The sequence below is a fragment of the Pseudopipra pipra genome, chromosome Z (genome assembly GCF_036250125.1).
Source record: "Pseudopipra pipra isolate bDixPip1 chromosome Z, bDixPip1.hap1, whole genome shotgun sequence".
Lineage (NCBI taxonomy): Eukaryota > Metazoa > Chordata > Aves > Passeriformes > Pipridae > Pseudopipra > Pseudopipra pipra.
The window spans coordinates 59,051,460-59,070,249 of record NC_087581.1 but is presented as its reverse complement, the minus strand read 5'-3'; the positions used below and the strand labels follow the sequence as shown (position 1 = coordinate 59,070,249).

The following is an 18,790-nucleotide window of genomic DNA, read 5'->3' as shown; positions in this document are numbered from 1 at the left end:
TCCAGTGTAGGGTAGCTTAAATACATATTTCTTTACTATGTAAGAGTGAAGAGTTTTCTATATCATGCCTATTGAGATCAAAGAAGCTTTTGTTTATCTGATTCTTTTTGTCCCTTTTTCTCTGCGGCGAAGCTAGGTTGAAACATAAAAATGGATATGAAGTTCTTTGGTTACATTCAAAGATCCACTAATTCTGTATCAGTATCTTGGATGTCTGTGTATGCTCTTTCCAATGTCTCTGTGTGTGTGTGCCTTTTTTCTCTGTCCTCCCACAAGTAATGCATCATCAGGTATCTTTGATCCAGTCTCTTCTGGTTGGCCATTAGTCATATTGATTTCTCAGTAATAAAGAAAGCTTTGTTCTCAATGCAGTTTTAACAGTACAGTATCAAGGTCTGTCACATACTCATTGTTGATATCAAAGAGACCTTGTGAAAACATGTAATTTTGCAAAAATACAAACTGAGTTATATTTCACCTTTTGTATTTGAGCCAGAGAAAGGAAAACTGACTAGGTTGGTTTTAATGTCCAAGAGGAGTGAAATTCCAGAAGCAAATAAAAACAGTGGCAATAAAATTTAACTTTTTAATTTTCAGTTGCCAAAAATATTAGTAATAATACAAACAAGGTCACTTAATTTTTAATTTGCTGGTATTCCTTTAGTGTATTTTACTATTGATACAATTTGCTACATTTTCTGATGGAGTAGCTCCCTCAAATTGAAAAATAAGCATGCCATTAATTTCAGCATGTGAAAGTAGTGTTTTGGACCACTTTGTTTGCAGGTGGGCTTTGAGCTAAAATACTGTTTACGTACATATTGAGAACTGTTGTCAACTTATTGCACTTTTTAGGTTTTATTGTAGTACAGTACTTGCTTTAATCCATTTAATCCATCCAAGACTCAGTCCAGTAAGAAGGAAAAGTAGCAGAGGTGTAATAAACACTGATTTAATTTTTACAGCACAGTACATTATAGAACTATAAAATTGTGTGATTAGCCAACTCATTAACACTGTCTTAAAGCAAGTAAGTGTTTAGAGCTTGACACACGTAGTGCTGAAAACCTTTCTAATAGTAAATTTAAAAAGTATTCAGTGTTGCTTGGAATTAAGATTGTGCTGCTGTGCATCATCAGGAGTTCTGTATTAGGGCTGTCATCTGATTATTCCATTCTAACGCATTCCCCATTTTACAGCACTCCTGTCTATACTGTTTTGACACTTTCTTGAGAGTGGTGCCACGTAGAACCTGCAGAGCACTTGTACAGGATTGCCACCAAAAATAACTTGATTTGAGTGCTGCCCTCCACTTTATAAAAGGGTTTATTTTCACTTGTTGTTTTATCCTGCATTTCTTGCTGGTGACTTAGGAGGTATAGTAAGAGCCAAGCTAAGAGACATTGCAGTCAGCTAAAATCTCTGTTTTTCTGGTAGGATCCCATTGATCCAGGGACTATGTTGTTTATGTTCTTAAATTTTTCAATGATGATTTACGAGAGATCTAATTGCCTAGTATGAGACATCTGAAAATTCCTGGATTTTTGTGCGTGGATTGTTCGGTGCTTTCTATGTTGTCTTTAAATCAGAAACTTACAAAATTGATCCTGTTTTGAGTAGTCTAAAAATAGATAAACAGTCTCTTTTTTTTATTTGGTAGATACTGGGAGGTCACTGCTGTCAAACTTACCTCATGTCACTTTGTGCATTAAGTCCGACATTTGCTATTAGTTTGTAATAGTGCATTCAAATTTGAAAACAATGTTAGAGAATGCTTGGGAGACAAATTTCCTGTCTCAGCCAGCTTAACAAAAACATGGCCTCATAATATTTTGGGGTTTTTTTTACCATTATCAACTGTATAATGGTTGAATCACTTTCTTGTTTCATGATAAGCTTAGGAAGTTACTGCTTTGGAAGAGATCTGCCTGATAAATGTTTTCCCAGGTTAGCTTTCAACCAATTGAATTGCAAAATCACTAGTTCACAGAGAGTGACAGAAAGAGGGAACACACTGAAATTAAAAACTTGAGATGTTTTTGGGTGAGGCTCATAGCATGGTGTTCTTTCTTGGATGTATATCAGAGAGAGTCTTTTAGAACAGTAGATGTACTCCCAAAACATGTCTAGTGTAAGAAAAAATATATTTCTAAAATTGTGTCAGTTGTTAAGCTGCAGGTGATAGATCTTTAAGGACCTGGTGTGTTCCAGGCATTGCTTTTGCTATGGAAAAATAAGTGCAAACCTAAGTCAGCAAAGGACTCTCCTACACAGTATTAAGCTATCAAACATCAGTTGTGCTTAATCGAGTGAGTTTAAGATGTTTCATTTCTCTAGTAGTTGCCATCTCCATGGCTGTGCTGTTAGAATGATTGTGTGAGTCTTCTGTCCCCTTCCATGCAAAGCATACACATAGGCTGTGGTTCCACCTCTGAAACCGATTTCAGACTGAGCTATCTCTGTCACATTTTCCCATGGACCTTTTTTAATTAACTGGCATGTCAAAATGAATACCACCAAAAGTGTGAGACAAGTTGTGGGATTTTATTTTGTCCAGATACAAGTTGTCCACAGATGCAGTAACACAAGGAATGATTAAGACTGTACCCTTAGTTAAAATTGTCATTACAAGTGTCCCTGAAGCAATAAAGCTGTGGAAGCTAACATTGCCATGGTTGCTTGAGCAAACAGTCTGGGACTGATCTCTCTTTGCTCCAGCTGTTTACTAAAGGGGGAGTTCCACAGTGTGAATCTGGTGCTTGAAACACCTCCTGCCTGTGTGTGCTTCCTTGAGTAGTTAAGACTCTCTTAGCTGTGTCGATTTGACAAACAGTGGGCCATCCTGCAGTAGGATGTGTATGTGTTACACTCCACGTAAGAACAAGTGAAGGAAATGAAGGTCTGGAAGACGAAGTGGGTTCATCTGAAAACAGAATATGTATTGTGGAGCTGTGCCTAAAGCTACTGGCCCTGGAACAGCAAAGACAGTTGACAAGGTTTCTGCGTCTTGCTTCCTCTTTGCTCAGAGGTTGATTACTAGCAGTAACTGAGGCAGCTTGTATAAAGGGAGCTCTGGAAAATCCCCCAAAACGAAGTTCTCTCTTCCCTTAAGTACACAGTATTGGTTTTTTTTGCAGCCATTCTCTAAGACCTCTATTTTTAGGCCCTTGAGGAGAGACCAGAGAGAATGGACTCTCACTGGGCCAGTGATGGGATTAAACTCTCCAGTTAAACTTGCTGCATTTAAAGTGCCAGCAACAAGTTGTTTGACATCCATCTTTATAGGCATGTTTACTTTTGTGCAGAGGAATAACTGTTGCCTTTGGAGTTATATTCTCGTCTCATTTCCATTCATTTATATGTAAGAAGGGTCAACCACCCTGCATAGAAGTCAGTAAGAAAGGCATAATTTTGGGATTTTTTTTCACACATATGAACACCAAAATGAACCTGAAGATAAATTGGTAGTATTTATACATTAGTTTTTCAAAGTCATTAGCAAAACAGAGTAAATGGATGCCTTGAAGGCTACCTGCTTTGTAAATAGTAAATAGCTCTGGTTTTGAGGAAGAGAAGTCATCAAGCACTTCTGTGCATGCATGTTCATTTCCAAATATCTGAGTAATAGTTGCAGGATTGATACATTCAGGAAAGGAACAGATAGAAATTGTTGCCTTTGTCCACCAAATAGAGCTTTTCCAGCCTTTCACAACTTCCCATATGTTAATGAAAAACATTTTCTGAGAAATTGGCAGCTTCATGCTTTGTAGCTGATGCCAGCTTTTTTCATGGACCAGTTCAAGGCAGAGCAACGGGAAAAATGCCTTGTTTTAGTGCATGAATTACTCTGACAAGCTTTCACATTGCCCCTCCTCTTATTAATATTCTTTTTGATGTGAGCTTGTAAAACAGAGGATTGGCTGTTAATCTCTGGGATCTCAAGGGCTTTTGGCAGTGGCCCATAATTGATGTGTTCACATGGCTGTTGTCTGACTACTAATGATTAGACAGCAGTGTTATCTCCCAGCTAAATCAGTGTTGCTTATAAATCACACTTGATAAACTGCAGTTTCATTTCTTCAAAGGTTCTGTTCATGTCTGTATAGTTTGATACAAGTGCCAGAGCCATTTCATGATTTCATGACAGCTTAGATTAAGTTTATTTTTTTGAGCAAGACATTTGAATTTCTACCAAGCATAAAAAAGTGGTTTTGTGTTTTTTTTTTTTTTGTTTTTTTTTTTTTTTTTTTTGTTATGAGCTCATTATGCAGTGGATGGAATAGAGAGGATATGCACAGTTAGGGCAAAGCATAGACTAGAAGGTGCAAGCAGCTGGAGAATATAACACATGAAAAGTAGAATACTTGAGCCGCTGATTTCTTTTGCTTTTATTTGAACAGAAAAGGAGCTTCTTTTGCTGCAGGTGTTGATCACACTGTTACACTATAAAAATAATCTATGAGAGTGTAAGAAAGGACATACTGAAACACAAGGTGTTTTCAAAAATGGTGTGTGGGATTTTCTGGGTGAAGTGAGGTCCTTTGCTTGCCTGCATTGTTTCTCAGTAAGACAGGAATGATAAGCCCTTACTCTTCAAATATAAACTTTTGTCTGTGTTTGGGTGTTCCTAGAGAACATGCTAGTGAGGATCTTAAGGTACTAAATCTAAACCACTAGTGAAAAATGTTGAGATAGGGACATGAGAACAGAGATCTCAAGCGACCTCATTCTAAGCCACTGAAGGGACAAGATTTGGGTGGCTGTTAGGTAACCTGTAATCAGATAATTTCATGTTGATAGTGTAGATGCTCATGAAAAAGAACTACGAGAACACTAAGTCTGGGTTTCTTTACTGAATGGCAAGTGGGTAAGCAAATTTCAAAGGTCTTCCCTACTGATTCCAGTTCTTTTATTTGGCTTCATACTGTAAGATTAATCCATCAGTCTCATTGTTAAGGGTTATTGAACACTTTGCATCAGTGTTGTGTTCAGTTTAGAAAAAGAAAAAAACTAACACTAACCTAGCAATTTGGAGGAAATGACAGTTTCCTCCTCATAAGGATTCTTTTCCTTTTAAAAATCTTCACTGTACGTGTATGATTTTCAGAATTTTTTTTAGAGCTCTTATTTGAAATGCTAAGTGGTAAAACAACCACTGTTGTTTTGTAGTTAAGGTTGAGTGGAACTACTTTAGATTAACACCAGCGAAGGTGTACACCAGTTGAGAGGGAAAAAAACCAAACCATATATTGTCTTCCATGAAGATAATGTAAATACATCAAACTGCATTTGAGAATTAAGATTTTATTTTTAACTATAGATATCCAGCAGTAGGCAATTTCAGGGAGAGCTAAACACTAATGCTTCAGCTCTTTTTTTCAGTTGAACTATCACAGTGAAAAGGAAAGCTGAAAGGTCGTTTTAGAGGTGTTTCCTTTAGTGACTTGCTAAATAATAATGTGTACATCCCATTCTTAAAAGTAATAATACTGTCTTGTCTTTTAAATAAAATTAGGACACAATATTCTACACTTCGTACTGTTTGTAGCTAATACCGTAAAGTTGGTCTAAGTAATATAAAGAAAAACTAACTGATATGGGATCTGTACCCCATCAAAAAGCACAAGCTGGAGACATATACACAGGAATATATTAGCCAAAGACCCACCTGTCTTGCCTAAAAAACCTTAGGGCTAGATAAATTAAAAATTTTAAGGTCTGTAGATGCCAATAAATATGGGGCCATCAAGTCAAATGCTCTATTTTCAGAACATGCTAAAAACATCATCCATAAGAATCTAGTCAGGCAAGTAAAAGCTTTTGGTATACATAGAACATCAAGAAAGTTCAGTTCATTTCTGAAGATGATAGAGGTTCTTTGACAAGCTTTTGGAAGAAAAATTAATAGTTCAGTTGATTTTTCCCAACAAAATTTTATTGAATTGTGGAAGAACAGCCTGAGTCATAATGTGCGCAACTTCGCACTTCCAAAGTGAGTGGTTGGCAAATGGCTAAAAGGCAGTTGACATGCAGAAAGATAAAAAGGTGCAAGGAAGCCATTTCTCTTCTGAGTTTTGTTTGCCACTCTATTATACATTGTGCATTCCTGGAAAAACTCTCAAAGTAATATTGATGAAAATTTGTAATGAAACTGTTACATAGTGCAATCAAGTTAACCATTATCTTCCTATATACAATTAAGAGTGAGAAATTTTACCTTGGTCATGTGGTGTCTTGATATGTCATAGAGCAACCATGCCTTCTTTCTTAGGTCAGAGTCTCACACTTGATAACAATAAACATTGGAAAATGCAGGATAACATTTATTTGTAATGCTGTGAAATTTCCATAAGAAAATACCTTATCTATTTTCAGGCTCAGAACTCTGAAAGGTTGAGTGTAGCAGAAACTTTGGAAGAAAAAGAGGTGATTGTCATCTTTAAAATGAAGGGGTTTTTTTCTTTAAAATACAAAGCTCCTAAAGGGTCACATACTTGAAAGACCCCTAAAGGGTCACATACAACCCTTACCAACAATGCCTTGATTTTTGCCATATTCAGTTGCGTGACGCTGACAGATACTGGACAACATCTTAATCACGTTCTGTCTAATCCCAGACAGTTCAGAGAAATTCCTTTTTTGACTGTCCAGGAAAATTCATTTCTTGACTGTGGAATACACTGTACCTCTCTACACAGGACAGGTATCTTGAGAGAATTTTAGTACTTGTTTATTTTATATTAAAGCATGCTGACAGACTATAGAAAAGTTTGGAAGAACAAATTGAAGAGCTGACCAGAAGAAATCAGGATTCAATTCAGAAAGGTGTTCTAGAGACAATTATCTCAATGAACATGATTTTCTTGGGCTGAATGAGAAGAAATGTCTTTACTAGAAATGTGCAGGTGGTGATCTGGGCATCCTCCCAGGACTCTGCCAAACATTCGAGTTGACATACAGTTTTTCACAGGCACAGTCTTGGCAGAAGGATATCACTGGCAGCTGTCAAATGCTAATCTTTCTCTCAGTAAAATGGGTGAATGGCTTTGGGAAATCCCAAGCATCTGAGCTAGAACAGGAGATATAAGAGAGGACAGGAAGTTTTCTTGTCTTTTGTTTAGCACCATTATGCTGCATTAGACTCTACTCAAAGCTTTGACTTTTCATCATGGTCTTGATTGTATATTAATGCTGTCCTAAAAATAAAATATTAACATTGTCATGTTTGTGGAGGTGGTGCAGATACAATCTCTTAATGTCTGAGGAGATTTGAAGGTCAATATGTAGGAAGAACATGTAACTGTGGAAAGATTAGGAGTTTGCAGAACTGTAAGTATTGGTTAATGCAGCTGATGCAGGTGACATAGAGTATCTTGAGTACAAGGGGGATTTTTTCCTTGTTCCATATACTAAAAGTTTATTAGCAAGTCAGAGTTTTAAGTGGATATTTTTTTGCTTAATAACAAATGTTCAGAATATTGAAATCATTCTAGACATGATGATTTGCTGCTTTACTAGGAAAAATAGTGTCAGTTTCTGTTAGTGTGTCTTTTTGCTCTCTCCTACTACTCAGTTGATTGGAGAAGTTATTTTTAAGAGTAGAACATACTTGGAAGCTCCAGTTAGATGCTACTTGTGTTAATCAGTTCAACACAATTACACGTTAGGTTTCTTGTCTATAATACGATATTTGTAAACCATAAGCTTTTATTATTATTATTATTGAACATATGTTTTTTAAGTCTGAATTTGTATGCAATTTAGGCAGTGTAAATCTTCTTCATCTTTCTTTTGTATTTAAGCTCTTGTGATTCTCAATTAAGTTGACTAAAATAAATAACATTCTTAATACTCTGACCTGCCTGTATTTTGAAGGTAAGGCTTGTAATGGATATGTCTGCCCTATGATAGAAATTCTTTTCTACATCTATGTGTTGTAGTATTTCTTTCTTATTTTCTATTCATGCCCTTCATGTCACTGACCTTTTTTCCCCCCCAACAATTTGATGTAGAACATTCGAAGAAACAAAATATAATTTGTTAGGCATGGTGTCAAAATGCTTCTAAGATGGTGTCTAATGTGACTTTATATGTGAGAAATACTGAACTGAGATTGAGATAATTCAGCTGAAATGGAGATTCTTCATGGGGTTAATTTCTGTTAAATGGTAGAGTATGAAAGAATAGCATTGGTTTTTAGAGGTGCAAATTCTTTATGGGGCAAGATTTGTAACAAGAGGAGTTTTAAAGATCAATGAGATGTCTAGAAATGCAGACACACTGCTGAGCACACAGACATTTTTTCATGTCACATTCTCCCACATTTGTTTTCTCCTGAAGTAGTTTCATTGATTTCATTAGAATTACTTCTGATTTATGATGCTGTGCATGAGATTACAATGAGGTCTTCTGAGGTCACTGTTGCTTTAGAAAATTGAAGTAGAGGCAAGCATACCTTATGTAAAAACAAGCTACTCTTCCTTTCACCTTAAAATCTAGAGAAAGCAATTTGTAGGAGATAAACCATACAGGGCTGAATTCCTTTATTTCCTGTTTTCCTTTTCAGACATAGTGATTCTTAGAAGTATTAATTATAATTCTAAAGAACTTGTCAATGTCATTTTCAAGGTTGGAAGTTTCTTACTCCTTTCATTCCTTATGTTGGTGTTTTTTTAAAGGAAGGATTTAGTTTTGCAAAGGGTCAGGCTTTGTTTTTTGGGTAGATCCTATAATAGGATTCTGATCTTCTTTTCACATCCTTTCTGCTAATGCAGATGTTCCCACTGAGAATGCTTACAGCAGATTTTTTTTCTCAATTTAAAAAGCAGTACTTTCTGGGAAGGGCTTATGCTTAGCCTTAAACCTGCTCCTCTGCCTTTCTCCAGGCTGTGTATTGGTAGATGGATTAAATGGTTGTTGGCATGTGCAAAATCATCTGGTGGGTGACACTGCAGTAGTGTATGACCCCATTTGGTCTTAGATGAGTAGACTATGTCATGGTTGAGATATATCTTCAAAGACATACCTTGATTAAATCAGGAAGGTGAATTTTGATAACCAGAAATTGATTCCAGCATGTAGAGTGCCTGAGCAGCTGAAGGAGAACCTTGTTTATTAGAAAGTCTTGCCTATTTTTAGTTAGGATGATATTTCCTTTCCCTTCCATGTGCTGTTCCTCATACTGACTAGTGTTATGCATCCACCAATAGATTTTTCTTTTTTTTTTTTTTTTTTTGTGAGTGTTCAGGTAAAGGAATGCTCCATGGAGCAGTGGCTACATTGCTTGGCACGCTGTCTTCATTTTCTGTGAGCTTTCTGCTACTAAGCATCATAGCTCTCTGATGCAGTTAAACACTTGGCAGTAGAAAACTGCCATGAATAACACTGCAGCCTTGTAGCCTTGTCAGCAGTCAGTTCTCAAAAGCTCTTGGAATTACGTGAAGTAAATATTACTTGAATATTTCTGTCTTTTTGTACTCCTTTAATTGTGTATATAAGGAGAGCATCTGTGTAAATAACTTTCCTCAGATTCAGATTTTCAGTCTCATATTGTAATATCTTGTGTGATAAACAGCAAGACTACTGCTCAATATGCACCAACACCTGGGAATAATAATGAAAAAATAACAGTGAGAAACTGCAGCACATCTGTTCTTGACATTAACTTTCCTCAGTTTAACAGACTGCCACCACCAGATGTTAGTCTTATGTGCCTTTTTTCCACTGGATGTTGGGGGCCTTCCTGCTTCTCTTTGCCTCTAATGGCTTACATCAGTGCCCTTTGGAGAATTCATGAAAACAACTGTGTCACCAGAATGATCGCTAGGAACCACCACTTTGCTGTGCTGATGTTATGATTATCAAACAACATGGGATAATACTAAAACATGGTAAAAATTGGAGCAATATTTAAGTTTAGCATATTTTTTTTTATGTGACTAAGGTCATATTTGTGTAATGAACATGCACCTCGGGGACAGTAAATGTCCACTTAATTCTTGACCATAGGTTTAGTGTTTTAATTCACAGAGAAACAGCCCCTTTTAGTTCAAGAGCCACTATTCAGCCTTGTCCTGGGTGAATGTTTCTAGTGGAAAATATGAACATTTATTAGTAGGTCTAAATAAGCCAGAACTGAGTACAAATATTTGTAACAAAGAACTTAATAGGATACACTGTTAGATCCATGCTTTCTTTAGCTCCCTCTCACTGTTTATAATACTGGGAAAATGAAAAACACATCTGCCAATTTAGTCTACATCAGTTTAAAACATTGGCTAGTTTAGAATGACAATAGCAAACATTTTGGAGTTTTTTTCCTCTGGCTTTGTGATGGAAGAATAATGTTGCATGTGTAGTAGGAGGTTTTGCACAACTTAACAAAGCTCCATGTAAACTATCAAACAGGCCATTCATCAGCAGTTCTTGGGTTTATAAATGGATATTGCTTAGCTTTTCTCAAGTGCTAGGCTCCATTTACCTGCCAGTTACAGATCCAGATTCTCTTCTCATTTCAAGTAAGGTGTCTTAAGAACTCCTCTAAATTCTGCCTGGGGTACACGCTGACCCATTTCGTTGACATAGCATCATTACACAGTCAGTGCCAGGGAGCAGGGCTCTGTGCCATCCAACCATGTGCTTCCACTTGGCATCAGACAGCCAGAATCTGTGTAGCATAGAATCAGTGTCTCCCCATGCTAGGCATAAACAGTTATGGTTTTGTGTGATGCGCACCATTAGATATTGCAAGTAACAGCTGCTCCTGGGGGCCAGTTCATATTTGACTTGCTCGAGTGCGTTCAAGACTGCTCTGCAAAGCATTCTGCCTGTGCTTTAACTCTGCAACTCTGTTGGTATAAAGAATAAAGACACCATTACTTGACTGCAATGTTCCTATGCTGTAGGAACTCTGCTTTAATCAGTTTTGATGGTATGCTTTTAGTATTCATATTTTGCTTTGGTTTCAGTGTTGTCTTTTTTTTATTTTTTTTTTTTTAAATTTTTCTTTCCTTTTTTTTTTTCTTTGTTTTACCTGAAGATTTAGTTCTCAATAAAAAGAAACCCCTTTAAATGAGGACTAGTTTGGACAAGATTGTGGTTGTAGGTCACTCCTCTCTCCTTCCTAGTTCTAGTGTAATTGAGATTGAAATCCAGGCTGGTCATACAAAGATCATACAAAACATTTTTGCTATGTTCTTGGTAAGTATTTAGCATGCTTAAGGCTTGTGTGCACAATTAAAAGCCTTGGCTCTCAGTTCGTATGTATGAATAATGCTCAAAGCAAAGAATTGTCACAAAAGGCAATAGTAACAATTGTTACACTTTTAAAAAAGTTCTTCTAATTTGATTTCCATTTTATTTTCTCGTTATGATGAAGTGAGCTGATCTGTGATATGAAAATTTTATAATACAAGGATGATACTCTTTAGTCTGTCCTTCTCTTTGTATCCCCATTTTGCTTTACAAGAAAGCAAAATTAACTTTCATCTACTTTAAGATACATTAGAAGGAAGCCTAGATGATGTACAGTGATTCATAATCTCTTTTCTGTTGAGTCTACTTGTGACATCCAGTCTTAAAAACTGCAGACTTGAAGACGTGATCATCTATTTGAATGCAGCTAGAAAACAGCCATTTAAAAATCATTAGATTGAAGGGTGATTTCTTTGTGTGATGTCTCTGATCCAGTGGGCCAAATAAACATGAGTTTTAGGTGGTTTAGCTGTTTGAATGGGCACACTCATATCCTCATCTAGCTATCTTTTATGTGGCAAAGGACCTTATGCCATAGTAAAACACTGAAAACTCTTGGGCCAAATCTTTATGCAGAAAATCTGCTACTAAGTATACTGAAGTCATGCGGGAAAGATAACTTCTTTAGTTCATATATAGATACTGTCTCTGTGCATTGTCTGTGTACAGACTGCTTGTCTGGCAAGTTGTATTTTTCTAAATACGCATTTTGGAAACTCTGAGAAATTAGATGATTTGGGTAGATTCTTATAAAAGTCCTCATCTGTTATTTCAAGGAGAAAGATGTAAACGTTGTCTGTAAACTGTTAGGTGGGTGATCCTAATGTATTTTAAATGATTGGAAGACAAGAGATTATATTTGCTGCCATATGGATATTAGAACTGTTTCAACTGCTAATTTCCCTATGATGCACATGAAAGAATGGCATTTATGTCTTTGTACTGTCTTTATAAATGTTTTTTTTAATAGAAAATGAAGTTTCCAGTTTGCAAAATTAATTTCCATCCACAAATCAGTCTCTGTCAGCACCAAGAGAAAAGTGACCTTAATCTTTGTTTTAAAAATTTATTATTATTTTGTACTAGCAGTCTATGACAACAGGGAATAGTCTAGTAGAAACTTAGCAAGTTGTCTTGTTAAGCATGATAGATATTTTTGTACTAAATTTTTCATGTGCAGCATTTGGTCTGATGTCAAAAAAATTGAACTCATAAGACTGAAATTACTTGTGATAGACCAAATCCCTGCATACAGAAATGTAGTCTCAGCAAACTAGGCTATTACTTTTTTTTTTTTTTTTAACTCTCACAGCACCATTATAGTAAGTTTGTCTGTTGTTTTCAGGTTGATCCCCTGTTTACAGTGCCTGCACCTCCACCTCCGATTTCCAGCAGTATCACACCTCAGATTCTGCCTTCCTACTTTTCCCCATCTTCATCCAATATTGCAGCACCAGTCGAGCAGCTTTTGGTACGGACTCGTTCAGTGGGTGTAAATACTTGCGAGGTTGGAGTAGTAACAGAACCTGAATGCCTTGGACCCTGTGAGCCTGGGACCAGCGTGAACTTGGAAGGAATTGTGTGGCATGAAACTGAAGAAGGTAAATTATTTTTTCCACTAGGTTTGTCTGTGAGATATGTTAAGAAGGAGGAGACTCTGCTGTATGTGCCTTGGTGCTAACTAAAGGCTTACTAGTCTGTTGGGATGCCATTATGTACAATGGCAGTCACAGCTTTATGGCTCACCTAGTGAGTTTTTCTTTTAAAAACAAATGGCAGGTTTTTTATTATTTAAAGCAACTGTGTTTTCCAAATGACCTACCATGTAACCCAAGCTAACAATAGAATTGTTTCCTCTTGCTGTATTAAGAAAAGCGTATGAAGAAATTGCTAATAAAATAGCATAAATGTGCTATTTAAATATACATCATGAGGGTGTGTATATGTGATGGGAGTGGATATATGAATATGTTAGATGAAAACTTAGAAAGTTGAATATTTTGGAATTCAGACACTGTGATAGGAAATGCCACCATTACATAAAAATAGAAGCCCCAGAGACCCCATGGAAATTTAAGTTGATGTGGTTATTGTTTGCATTTTGGTTATTTGAAATATAACAATTTAAGATGAAAGCATTCTTGCTTGAAGAAAAGTGTTCCATCTGGTGAAGAAGTGCTATTTAAACCAGAGTGATTTCTTTAATATCCTTTGAAGGCATTTGTCCAAGTAGGAGTGCTGGAGAGCTTTGGTTAACACTAAGCATTGATTTGCTATGAATTAGAACAAAGTAGGAAGAGGATTATGCTGTGATATGCAGATTTTTCCATTTTGGTTTTCAAAAGCTCATTATTAAAATACCAGCTTTCTCCTGCTAAAAATACTGCATGTGTACACTAAATTTCTGCAATTTTTGGTTTAGTAATAGCATATGTCTCCATTTATACCTGTCTGAAAGTCTTCCTGTGATTTTTCTTATGTTGCTTTTGAGGATTATTTAATTTTTAGTGATCTACCTTCCTCAACTGTGAAAACAAGGTTATTTACAAAATCATATAATGACAGAATACAGCAGCGTAATGCTTCATGATAAATCCTGACATGCTTCACACCATATGCAAAATGGTATTTGGTCCTTTGCAGTGATATATAAGACCTCACCAAAGTGCTCTACACTGTCCTTTCAAAAATCAATAGAGTCAGATTTACTTGCTTTTATACGCTTTCATCCATCCATCTTTCTCTCTGTGTATGTCTACAGCAGATTCATAAGGCAGATTGATCCTTTTAGATTGTTTTTAAAGCACAGTATAAATTCTGTTTTAAAATATCCCTGCAGAGATGACTGCCCTTAGCAACTGCAATCTTCCTTGACTGGCCTGCATTAACCAGAGTTGGAATGTGTGGGCGTTAACTATGTTGACATGAAAGAGCAGTAGCTGTTAATAGTGTTATTCTTGCTGAATAAACTAAACTTCTGACCCCCACTGAATTTAAGAAGCCTTCCTTGCGAGTGGTTTGGCACCAGAAATGAAGTGTTAAAAAAGAGTTGCATTCTGGTCAGGATAACATTCCATTTAGCAGTATCTCATCACTCTACTGGTTTAAAAACTCTTGTTAGTTAATGGAATTAACTACCTCAGCTTTTTCCTAGTTTGCCTAAAAAAATTTTCTGAAACAACTCAATTCAATGATGGCATGCTTGAGCGAAACAGTTTTGAATGTGCCTGTTTTCACAGCTTTACAAATACTGTTTGGCAACACTGCAGCTATGAGTGACTACAAATACAGATAAAACGGGATTCTAAAATACTCCAGAAATATAGCTAGAATGTAGATTAAGAGACTGAAGATAATTGATATGATTTCATATTGTGTGGTTGGTACTGTGCTCTTTGTGTTTGACTGTTTCAGACCCTGCTGACTGAAGAAAATAACATAAATTTGACTGTTTTTTCCCAATGTTCACAATCAACACTGTATTATGAAAAATGAATTCCTAATGATCATTTTTGCATTTTAATTAAGTTTTGATGTTTAGGGCACACATATATGTATATATTTAGCTGAATTCAAATTTTCTGACATGCTCGTGAAAGCACTAATAGCAGCTTGCATGAAGCCATTTCTGCCAAATTCTAGGAAACAGGGTGCAGATGGGTCTTCTATTTATCTTTAAGAGAAAAAAGATTATCAGATATTCATTTACTCTAGTTATGATATTGATTTTAGGGCAGAACATGACCTTTCCTAAACTGGTGTAAATTCAGATTACTCTAACTGAAATCTGTGTAATTAGGCACATCTAAAACCATCTTGATGTTCATAATGACCAACTAACATACAAATTTCTTCTATGATGTTCATATGTTTCTATGGTATTCACTCCCTTTACTGCTTTCGAAAACTTAATAAAAACATGTATAATCTGACGTTTCTCTAGCTGGCTATATATCTGATAGCTTTTTAACATAAAACAATTCTAGAAATCTGAGGTATGAAAATTCCTAATCTTGGCTTGTGTTTTGAGATATTGGAATTGTTCTTTATCTGGTTTAGCTACTCTGTGTGAAATGAGTTGTGAGGTGGTAGGAATAGGCTTGTAGGATGTCTGCATCTGTGGCATATAAGAACTGTGAACCTAATGTGCTGCTGAGCAGCCTTCATGTGCTGCAGCAACTAGGTGCGGGAATGCAAATACAGACAGGATGTGGTGAATCACAGTTATTACAAAAAGAATAATAGAGTGAATGGAGAAAGATCATAGAATCGACCGGATTGGAAAAGACCTCCAAGATCATCAAGTCCAACCCTTGATCCAACACCACTGTGGTTACTAGACCACGGCACTAAGTGCCACATCCAGTCTCATCTTAAAAACCTCCAGGGATGGTGAATCCGGCACCTCCCTGGGCAGCCCATTCCAATGTCTTGATTACTCTCTCTGTAAAAAATTTTTTCCTAATATTCAACCTAAACCTCCCTTGACACAACTTAAGACCATGCTCTCTTGTCCTAAAATCAAATAGTTTATGTAGAACTCATTATTAGCATAGATGTAATATATACTTCATAGAAGAGAAGGCATATACTGAGAATTTATGTTATGAAGGTATGTGAAATAACAACTCTTCTTTTAGGTGTGTTAAACAAGTAGTCACATTCTGTTGCATTTGTTCTTTGAGGTCAGAAAAAGGCGTATATTTGGATGTACTAGTCATATTTTTAAGATAATCACTCCAAGGGAGGGGCAGGGAAAGAAAGTAATGTTGGATTTCAGACGAAACTGTGGAAGATTAAAAAGAGCATTGTTACTACAGCTCTTTACATTTATTGCACACCAGTCTATTCAGTTAACTTGATTTAATAAATCAGACCTTTTTTTCCAGGGTGTTTTAATCCTAAAATGCTTAGAGGAAAGCTGGCATCTGAAGTCTGTGACATTTAATTACAAAGGTTGATAACCATAGCTGGTTACTCATATAATTGGCTGAGACTGCTGGTTATCATGTGGGTATTTCTCAGTTGCTCTACTAAGTTGTGTAGTGCTTAATTTCTACATATGTATGCTGTAGGCATTGTCGTCTGCATAACAACCTTGTTTGGATATAACTTGATAATGTTTCCAAAGTGAAGGAACTAGCTGAGGTTTCCCTATAGCAGAGGAATAAAAAATTGTTATAGGCAAGTCAACTTGAAACTGGCAGGTGATGAGGATATTTGACACCAGAAACCATGGTGCTGTAAAAGTCCTTCACAATAAGCAGCTTGGTAGTGTTAATTGGAGTGTGTATTTTGGTTTGTTTGGTTATGTTGATTCTCTGGGAAACAGCTGCTAAAAGTCTGTATTGTTATAATGAGAAAAAAGGTTTATCTAGGATCGGGTACTTACTAAATCATGTAATTACCTTCTGGGAAAACAGATTGAAGAGAACATTAATTGTTTCTTACTGCCTGGAGGAAAAAAAAAATGACCCAGAAAAAAAGGGAAACCGCCAACAAACTTTCTGAATTGCTTAGAGCTCACTTTTTGGTTTAGCTTGCCCTAGGTCATGTCCTGTTTTTGGTTCTACATCAAGTAGTAAAGTCTACCTTTAGAAGTGAGAAGCGCTAGTTCTGATGATGTCTTGTTTTCTTGAAATCTGTGTAGGAGACAGCCATCCGTCACCTTGCTGCCTTTGTGTGCAGAACAAGCTGCCTACGTGCGGCATCGGAGTTCTCTCGTTGCTGCACTGACATTCTTCCTCTTTTTGCAGTTTCGGGTACAACCTGCTTTTGTTCAGTAATAAATAATGGGGAAATTAGTTGTATATTTTAAAGGGTCATCTTATTGGGGTTAGCTTGTTGACAAATACAAGAAAGAGGAATCTTCTGGATCTCAGAAATCTCAGATGGGATCATCTCCAGGGTATTCCCAATTTATCATAGCCTCAGTTCTGACACTATTTTGCAGAAATTTTCAGTAGGAAGGAGAAGGCTTTGATGACAAAGAGGCATGCTGATACTTGTGTGTATGGTTTCCCAGCCTGCCACTTTTGCAACTAATATGCATAGATGTTTTGAAAACATATCTATTGCACAGAGCTGATGTGGATTCCTTCCTACCTTACTATATGGCCTTAGTTTTGCAAAAACTGCTTTAAAAGAATGGTCTGTTTTGAATGTCTTTGGTTAGGTATGCATTTGTACATGTGTGTATAAGTAAGGGTGTGTAGATGTCAATAGAGACAGAATTAGAAGAATGAGAGGTAGTCTGACAGCCTGTTATTCCTGTTAGCCATTTTTGTGGTTTAACAACCACATTTTCTTCCTTTCATAAATACAAAGGCATGATGAAACAATGAAACTTGTAATATTGAAAGCCATGTCAAATATGTAAGGAAACAAATGTAGACATTAAAAAGTTTTAAAAAATCTGTTTTATCAAAGAACATTACAACAATTCATAGAAATTCAGAGAAACATGATTAAATCACAACTGTTGTCTTGAGCTCAATCAAGGTTTATTGAGAGAGGCAATATCCTTTATTAAACCAAGTGATACAGTTGTAAAAAACAGATACTCTTTTAGACAGGGTGCATTTATATTCTCTCCTTTCTGTGTGATCTAGACCATTGCTTGCTGTGTACAGCAAGTGGAGGTTTGGTCTTGTTAACCACCATATTTAGTTCAGAATTGAAAGACAGTGGGTATATGTGTATGACAGAAGCATAAAGTTAGACATTGCTCAGAAATGAGGCTTTGTTATGTCCATGTTGCAGAGAAGTGGTCTGTGGAGAAAGCAGTGGTTTTTGGCTAGCTACATTAACAGAACACCTAAAACGCAGCTATTTTCTAGTGTCGTATGAATCATCTGCTGACCCAGTATAAACGTCGACCAGTATCAAAATGTCATCTATTCAGAAAAAGCCTTTACATGTATTTATATTTTGAGATGTTTTGTTTAATTTTTCTTCTTTCTACTGTTTGTGATACCAGACCCAGTAAATCAATGGATTTAAGGAGCCTGAGATACAAGATTCTTTATAGACTTAAAGGCACTTGGAGTCTGACACCTAGTACGCGTTACATAGAAACTAGTAACAGAAGAGAAATGGGCTGAATCTCACAATGGGAAGCCACACTCTGGCATAAAAATGTTTGTGGTTTACGGAAGCTCTATGTGCTTTACAAAAGGAGTCTGGAGATTGCACTTTAGTACACAGACTATCTGAGAAAAGTTTCAAGAGTTTAATGTTACAGGATTCAGACTGCAAGACGGATTTAGCTGTAGTTAAAAATCTCAACAGCATGCCCGACCTTATCAGAGTATTTAGGGACGTGTTTAGGGACATAAATTCTGACATTGTCCTGTAACTGGCTTCTGCACTGTTTCTCATGAACTTCTTTGAAGTATACAGTGCTGGCCGGTGTTTGAGGTAAGGAGTGCAAAAATAGACTTGTAGTCTATTTTTGCTGTTTCTATCTAAAGTAAATGAAGCAAATGGTAATTTTAGAGTATCCACAGAAGCCCCTCAGATGGTTTTAAGCCACTGG

The 18,790-nt window shown here is 36.4% G+C and overlaps 1 protein-coding gene across 4 annotated transcripts in view; it reads left to right on the top strand.

Moving 5' to 3' along the window:
- ZNF608 (zinc finger protein 608) overlaps positions 1–18,790 on the top strand; it is an 86,156-nt gene that overhangs the window by 25,636 nt on the left and 41,730 nt on the right. For all 4 annotated transcript variants that reach the window (XM_064642778.1, XM_064642779.1, XM_064642777.1 and 1 more), the window contains exon 3: positions 12,599–12,854. In XM_064642778.1, coding sequence (XP_064498848.1) covers positions 12,599–12,854 — 256 coding nt within the window. The remainder of the gene's footprint in view (positions 1–12,598; positions 12,855–18,790) is intronic.